Raw genomic sequence first — 8,931 nt, forward strand, 5'->3', positions numbered from 1 at the left:
CATTAAGAATGAAAAACAGCCAACAACTTCTAAATGAATTAATTCTGAGAACCTGAAGACAAGCTTTTTTTTTTTTTTTGCTCAGAGCAAACTATGTCTCTAAACTTGCTTTTACAATCAAAAAGAACTAAAAGAGTTCTATAACGAAATGTGGTTCTGCCTCTCACGCCAAGCAGTGCCATAAGCATACCACGGCATGCCTTACACCTTTTCCAAATGTAATCAGGTCAGAATCAATACAGTAGAGTGAAATGCTCTACAATGCAGGTGCAACTTTTAAAAGAGCTCAACCCAGGCTATATGAAAGTAGCTCTAAGCATATGGAACTCGCAAGCTGACAACTACATCTCATCAACAGGACAGCAATCATATGTGAACTCTTGCTACGTGAGCTCACTACAAAGCACTAATTTTTCCACGAGTTAGATATTTTTCTCCTCTCACTTGAGAAATTTGAGATTTTCTAAACAAGGCTTTCAGTATCAGCAAGACAACTTGGAACAGCAATTCAAAGTCATTACGAACAGTATTACATTCAAAGTAAGTATTTTTTTCTTCTAAGAAATACCACGAGCTTTTACACTGACACAGAGTTCATTATAAATGTTTCTGACACAAAGACCTCGATTCAGGTGCTTACAAGCAGGCATCTAGCATCAGTTGAGCGCACTTCAGGATGAGTCACGCACACGGGGCGGCAGATGTGGCTCAGGATATAGGAAGGAGACCCTTGTCATTCTCAATTGGCAAGGATCCTCTACACCATCTAAGCTGGCATCAGACACCCAGATTGGGCAAGAGAATCCTCCCCAGACAAATACTCCAAGTCATCAAAAGTAGAACATTTCATTATAGTTCACTAGTTTTGATAAGACTAAAGGTCTTTGGTCTTAGTCAGACTGAAGTTCTGACTTCCAGGATGGGAACTGCCTGAGAGAAATACTCAATAAGCAGTAGGTCTGTGATCAACTGAACAGCCATCCCACATTGGACCCAATCCTTCCCTCTTGACTGCTACTACTCAAATGGCTTATTGAACAATCAAAAAAATAAATAAATCAGTTCTTAGAAGAAGACTGTAGGCAAGGAAAACAGTAAACAATCTAGTTTTCATTGCTGTTCACCAGAACTGCAAGGTTGACTGGGATTAGAGAGATTTGCCCTTTATCAACACTGTCATGCAGAACGACTATACATGCAGGCTTAGTTCAGTTAACTACATGGGGGTTTGTGAACAGAAGTACACTGGAACTTTATTACTGACCCCCAATCAGTAAACATAACAAGCATTTTGCTCTTCCAATGTTATTACTGCAGCAAAGACGACAAACAAAAAATGGCAACGGACCAACACGAGAGCAAGTACTTTCAGAAGAACCGCCAAACCAACTCAGAGCACCCTCCGGGTAGCACGGTCAGTTCACATTCCAGTTGCTGCTTTCTGAAGAGTTCTGCGTAGTCTGCATTAACCTAAGTTACACAGAACTGTACCCAGGCACAGCAGGCAAATGGTTCAAACCACTGACCTGTGCTATTCCCCACATTAATTTTCAGTTCTTTGCTGCCTGAAGGTACATCTCCAAATACAGGGGTACTCTCCATTTGAAGGGATACTTGGCCTAATATTTAAAGCGAGCCTTATGGTACTGCTCTGGGAATTGGACAACGTGGATTTGAAAGCCCATCAGCTACAGAGGTTTTAGAAAGCTAATAGTGGGATAGTTAATGAACAGGTCAAGATATAGAGGTTATCAACGTTATCTCAAAAATATTTCTAAAAGACGATGTGCACAGCTGAATTATATAATGGTTCTGATCACCCCAGTGTAAGCAGTGTGACTGGATAGGGTTCCCACAGTACATCAGTGGGGAAACTTCACATTTGTTGACCTCAAATGGGTTTAGGCTTGAAACAGACAGCAAACTGATCACCACTGCCAATGAAACGATTGCTTTGGGCTCCACTTCTGTGTCTGGGCCTGTATGCCAGGGCACAGTAACTGACAGTACAGCCACTGGTACAGAACAGCTCGTATTTATCCCAGCAATCCTCCAACCTGTTAAAGTTGTGTGACCATAGAAAAACCCTCATGGGGTGGTCCCAGCAACATTCTAACTTAGAGCTCTTTGCAAGACCACAAGTTGGCACCCATCAGAAGGGAAGGGAACACCCTTACACGTTTACACTATAGATCACGTTTCAGGACCCAGAAATTTATTAGCACAGAAATAGCCCAGAAACATAGAAAACTTCACCAAACTAAAATTTAGACTTGACAGGGGTTGACACTCACTGTGAAGTTCAGCCTAACTTCTAGTGTAGATGCCTTCATTCTTCTTTTTGACCTAAAACCTTTGTTCAGTTTTTCACCATTTGGTCCCAGGTTGGCCAGCTTTGCAGCTCATAAAAATTCAACCCCTTGTTAAAAGCACATATAAAATGTTAAATAATTGAGAAAGCAACTTTCCAACATACAGTCAGCAAGCAAGAGAAAATAATCATCAAATTTCAGAACAAAAATGGGGAGGATACACAACAAGAATGAATTGAAAGGTGCAAGACTGGAGTAAATGGTTTTGAAGGTCGGGCTGTGGACAACAGAAATCCTCATTTCCTACAGAGCAGTGAAAGGGACAGCTCGAATGAAATGAGGGCTCCATCATCACTGGTGACAGTATTATATACTGCACACACAGGCCAACCAAATGCTAAAATTAGTACTACTCCTTAGGGAATGCATATTTCATATCTTATATGAGTTGCAGTGTTAGGCTATACAAGCTTTATTTCACAGAATGCTTGAGATGGGAAGGGACCTCCGGAGATCTCCTGGTCCAACTCCCCTGCCATGCAGGACCACCTCAAGCAGCTTGCGCTGGATGGCCTCCAGGCAGGCTTTGAGCATCTCCAGAGAAGGAGACTCCACAGCCTCTGGGGGCAGCCTGTTCCACTGCTGCCACCCACACAGTAAAGAAGTCTTTTCTCATATTTGTTAACTATTATATATGTAACTATCTAAATGTAATAGATATGACCACTTACATTACAAAAACAGTGAGAAAATAGCAACGGAAATTAGAGAGCCGCACAAAGATGCGCTAATACAACACAATAAGTGCATCGCCAAGTGATAGAGAACGCCTTGGCGAGCAATCCAGTTTTGGCTGCTGGGACGGGTTACAGTCCTTATCAGTGTGCAATACTTGGTTTCGACTTTCATGTCAGTCTGTTAGGTGTCTGAGAAATTTTACAGCTCTATCTCATTTGGGCAGCAGCACACATGCTACTTCTGCTCCCCCTCGCCAGGGCTGCAGGCACACTCCCTCCCACTTGCTGCTGGGAAGGCAGCTCCCCTGTCAGGGTCTTTCTGTCAGCTTCCATCAATGGGAGGAGAGGTACCCTATTCCCCCCGGGCTTTTTAGCCAAAACTCTGGCAATTGCATTTGTTAAGTGTATCTGCCTGATGAGTAGCAGGGGAGTGCGAATGATGCAGACTACAAGAGCTTGCAAAAGACAGAACGGGTAGCTATACTCCTTTAAGTAGGAGTGAAAACATGCTTCTTGGTCAGGCTAACTCTTGCTTTCCACGCATGAAGTAACAGCTTCCAAATGATCTAGAAGGTAAGTTCTTTCTCTAGAAGAGTTTGTGGTAAGCCCAAAGGAACATTTCTAAAAGGTGTATAGGGCCCATAACAAAAGTTCTTGATAATTGACATTTTCTAAGAATTTCAGCCCCCTAACGATGCAATATCAAACCTAAAATTTTAGATAAATAATGATACCAACCAGCGCAGCCCTTTGTTACTGGGTAGTCACTGCCCTATACTTCAAAAGCCAAGAGCAACATATAAGACCCCCCTTATTTTCCAGGAGCTTTACTAGCACAGCCTTCTGACATGATTTTTTTTTTTTCCTTTTAAATTGAAAACTCAGTTTCCATTCTATACTCTTCCAGTTATATAGCAATCCAAGCAAATGAAGACAGTGAAAACTCTAGAAACCAGTATTAAGATCATATGGACCAAATGCAGAACAGCTCGCAACAGCAGCCAGCAGTTACGCTCCCCCATGCTTGCTTAGGAATGTCTTGAAATTATCCTGAAGGGGCTGTCTTTAAGACGGTACAAGTAAACTTATTTCAGGGTAAAATTAAGGACATGCCTATTAAAACCAAATTGTTTACCCTTAACGCATCTTACCAGCTTCATGCATTTTATCACTGTATTTTAAAATCTGTTCCCCCTCAGTGTGAAGGCCCTCAAAAAACATGAGAAAGCCACTAGCCACCTTGGTGTTGGAATGATGATACATGAGCTGCCTTTAAACACATGACAGAAATTGAAAAGACCTTTATATTGGATATTGAAAGGTACCATCAACACTTTATCATCTACTGGAACTCAATCACTGAGTAATCTATAATTGTTGTTCTTCTCCATAGATTGGCAGTGTTAGATTTTCACAGAAAGTACCTCTAAAGGTTATTAAGGAGGTATTGTGTTTATTCATGTAAACTTCATAGGAATGAAGGTGAAGCAAAACTTCTCAGTTCCTTTTTTTTTCCCCTTCTCAGTTCCACTGTCAAGAATCTTAATTATTTTTATTAGTTATGCAAATATGATTCTACTTCACATATACTTTAAGACCAGAAACAGGAGAGAATGCCTATGCAAATTAGCTTGCCTGTTCACAGAAAGAACCTTCCCACCCAGCCATACCTCCTTCTGGGGAGGACAGGAGGACAGTGTTTGGTAGGTTAGTAGTCTAGTCTTCTCAGCATGGAACTACCAAGGAGATGAACATATATAAAAAGTTATTCTACAACATCTTTTGGTATGAGGTGTCCACTGCTCTGCTTTTAGGTGCATTTTCTAGGGTATTATCACAGAATTGTTACATAGGAATGTATCTTTATTGTACCATATAACAGCATAATGAAACAAAACTAACAGTTATATGCAACAGATTAAAGTGTCAGGATCCATTTTGTCAATGAATTACAAGTAAGTGATGCTTTAATTATTTTTAAGATTATCTTATTAATAGCAGAACTGCAAATTTGCAACCTAGTTGAGATATTTCAAAGCATTCCCTCTATTTTAGATCACTCTGATCAGACTAGTTTTAAGAAAGGTTTCCAATTCACTAAACAGCAAAAATTAAACTTTACTGAGAAGAAAAACACTTGATAATTTGTTTTGAGAATGTAAAAAAAAAAAAACACCCCCCACACCTCCATTTTTCTTTAAGTAAGATTCCAATAGAGACTTAATACTAGTGAAGGTGTGTGTGTATGTGTGTGTGTTTTTTTAATATCAAAGTTTGGTATACCCTGAGTAAAGCCTATGGTGCTTGAAGAAAGATTAATTTGAATCATCTTCTCCCTCTCTTCCCACAGTTGTATAGATTGAATCACTAAGCAGTGAAAGATGATGTTGTTCCTTTAAATATATAAAAAGTTAACTAAGAGGAAAAATTCCTATCTCTACATTTAAATGGAACTGGTAGAAAAACTGGAACAGCCACACCTTCTACAGTAACATAGGTATGTGCTACACAACAAATAATTGTCCTGAACACTTGTAAGTCTGAAAAGAAAGGATCTTAGAAATTCAATGCTCTGAAATAAAAAGTGAAGACAAGGTTTCTTGAATATACCAAAAGCAATATTGACACTATAATATCAGTGGTCAAGCTGTTCAAAGGCTCATATGTCAAGAGTTGCTGTGTAACTTCAAAGGGATATGGATGGGTTTTGCTCTATCAAAAAGTACATCTGAGGCTAAATTTGCACAATAGCACACCTGCAAATTATAGAGAAACTTAGGAGTTCTCCAGGAAGAGCCAAGGTGTTACAGCATTCCAAAATATTATTTTTTTTTTTACATGATTTATGTGCGGAGTTGAAACAATTCTATACCAACTCACAAGTATCACAGCACTTTTATTAAAGCTCAATTCCTTATGTTCAACTTGTTTCACAATTTGGTCTTAAAACTAGACATTGAAGCTATGCATCACATGACCTTATTAACACATCGACTTTTTAGTACTTCAGTGAGGCTTAAGAATGAACCTTAGCCAAAACAGAAGTTTGTCTTCTTATCGGTTACCAGACCAAACAGGTGTTATCTAACTCCTTGCACAGAGCGCTACTGCTTTTCACTAAAGCAGTGTAGTTTTACAGGAATACGGAAACATTGTTAACTCGATTTGACACTGATCCTTAGGGTATACCTGGCCTCAGTATACAAACTTTTCAGTTCTACCTTAACACTCCAGTTAAGCCCCATATCACTCGTACCTTAGCACAATTATTTAAGCAGACTGCCCTACATCTAATGAAATTAGAATATTACTCTATTTTACGCAACTGCTTACAGTATTATTTTAAAGTACATAGTAGCCTTGTTACAGCAATCTTTTACTGCTCTCAGGTTCTTATGGACAGCATTAGGAGCAGATCCTAACATATAATAACATAACATAAGAAGTGTGAGTAGAATAAGATAAAGGGATATTTTGAAGAAACTACTAAGCTCAAACTAACGTACCCCTACAAGAAGACTTAAAATGTATACTGCTACTGCACATTTTGATTTATAATGGACTTGAATTCTAAGGGTGCACACCTCTGCTCTGCTACACAGAGCTGTAAACTCCACATACAGCTTCAGAAATTGAATTTACTTTTGTTACAGCAAATCTGAAGAAGAGATTCCACCAGCATGTGACTTGAGGCTAATCTATCACAAGGTTAACTTGGATTTAATGTTTCTCTTCAACTATTCTGTACGGAAGCTTAACATGCCCATTTCACACACAAAATAAAGATGGCAGGAATTTGAGCTCAGCGTTTTTTAATAGAACAGCTCTATTAAGACGTACCTCTGTATCAGTGAATAACTTTAAACACTGGCACACCCCGGCGCACATGTGTGTAAGCAGATACTGCCCAACATCTTGAGGCAGAGCCAGAGCAGACTAATCACTTTCCTCCACGGAAGCCTGTTTTATTCCTGTTACTTTACAACTAGGGACTCGGAAAGGCTAAACGTTTTCTCCTCGGTTTTTGCGGCTCGGTATCATAACCCCCCACTGTTTTAGCCCGACGAACACAACAAATCCAAGGCGGCGCATTCAAGAGGCCGCCCGAGGCGCCCCGTGCGGAGCCCCTGGGGGCTGAGGGAGGGAGGGAAGGAGAAGGAAGAGGGCTCCCCTGCGGGCCGGGCTCAGGTGGGGAACCCAGGCCCAGGGGCCCGCTGCCACCCCCGGGCCCGGCGAGGCGGAAGAGCCGTAGCGAGGCCTGGGCGGGCTGCCGGGCCCACCGGGGAAATGGGGCAGTGCTCCTCAACCCCCCCACCCCCCCCACCCCCCATCCCAGCCAGGCCGCACGGAGGCCCGGAGCCTCCCCCCCATCCCCTCCCAGTCCCTACCGACCTGGAGACGGCCATGGCCGCCCGGCACGGGGCCCGGCGGGCGCAGGGAGGAGGGCGCGGGGCCTAGCTCGGGCCTCTCGGGCGCCGCACCCGGCCTCGGCCCCGCCGGCGATCAGCGGCTGAGCGCGGCTGCGGGCGGCAGCGCTCGGGGTCTCGCTCCCCACCGGGGCGGCGGCGGCGGCGCAGGCGGCGGCGGCGCGCAACCCTCGGAGCGTGGGTTAAAGGCTCTAGCCGCCCATCGCCGGGGCGAAGCCCAACGCCTGGTTTTATACGAGCAGCCATCTTGTATTTATTCCCTTCCTCCATGAGAGCCGCTTCCTGATTGGCAAGGCCGCCCGGCCGCAGCCAATGGGGAGGGCGCTTCTAAGAGCGGGGAGGGCGGGCGCAGGCGGCAGCCGGACTGAGCAGGAGCGGCCATGGAGCTGCCGAGCCGGCGGCGGGTGGGGGGGGCGCGCAGGCCTCCGGCGGCGCGTACCATCGGCGGGAAGGGGGGGAGGTCTGCAGGCGAGCGCACGGCCCCCTCGCCGCGGGGCGAAGATAGGCAGGAGGACGCGCGGCAGGAGGCCTTCTGTAGCGCACCACTGGGGGCCGCCCCTTCCCCGCCGGCAGCCCGACGAGAGGGGGCAGGCGGCAGCTCGGCGAGCTCACGCCGCTCCCCCCGCCCAGCCGAGATACGCTGCCCCGCGGCCTTCGCCCGGCGCTGCGGCGCGGCCGCCGGGCTCGGCGGGAACTACAACTCCCGGCGTGCAGCGCGCTCCGCGTCGCGCCGGGGCCGTGCGTAGTGCAGCTGGCGGCCGCCCCCGCCCTCCGCTGGCCTCCCCAATCGGCGGCCGGGGCGGCGGGGCCGTGAAGGGGCAGGAGCGGGGGGCGGGGGGCGAGGCCCGGGCCCGTTGGGGCCCCGACGGCTCTGGAGCCAGCAGCTGCGGGGGGCTCCCAGCCGCTGCTCGCAGTCCCGTCCCGCTGGCTCCTGCTTCGCGCCGTGCCCTTGTCCCACCGGCGTCAGCGCGAGTCGGAGTCTGGGAAAGAAAAGCTCGGGGACGGGCTGGAGGAAGTCTCAGCGTAGTCACTGCGTTAGTGGGCCCAGCCTGCGGTGGGAAGAGAGCCGGCTGCGTAACCTTTCACGGGATCAGTTCATAACACAACAGTGGGATTTCCTGTCCTGGGAGTTACGCATAAACTTGCATAAATCCGTGGATCTGCATAATGCTCCAGAGCCCCCTGAGGTGCACAGGGCATCCCGAACCTTTCCATAGAGATTTCTGCTCACCCCCTGCCTTCACGATGAGTGGTTTGCCTTCCCGTGTAGTAGCTAACTCTTCAAGTATGTATTCACTCATCCATTCCTCAAGAACACACACACACCAGGTAGACACACTTCATTCCACCTGCACCTTCACCATCTCTATAACTGTAACCAAGGCATGGCTACATAATACCTCAGTCTTGTCTTATGCACTCAGGTCAAGCCTATTCATGAGTCCCCTACAAAGG

General features: G+C 45.8%; 1 protein-coding gene across 1 annotated transcript in view; it reads right to left on the reverse strand.

Annotated features, from left to right (window-relative positions):
* Window positions 1–7,455, reverse strand: part of BTAF1 (B-TFIID TATA-box binding protein associated factor 1) — a 47,785-nt gene extending 40,330 nt beyond the window's left edge. The window contains exon 1 of the mRNA XM_035329915.1: window positions 7,442–7,455. Within this exon, the coding sequence (XP_035185806.1) occupies window positions 7,442–7,455 (14 nt within the window). The remainder of the gene's footprint in view (window positions 1–7,441) is intronic.
* Window positions 7,456–8,931: the final 1,476 nt, after the last annotated feature.

This window comes from Oxyura jamaicensis, chromosome 6, assembly GCF_011077185.1.
Source record: "Oxyura jamaicensis isolate SHBP4307 breed ruddy duck chromosome 6, BPBGC_Ojam_1.0, whole genome shotgun sequence".
NCBI lineage: Eukaryota > Metazoa > Chordata > Aves > Anseriformes > Anatidae > Oxyura > Oxyura jamaicensis.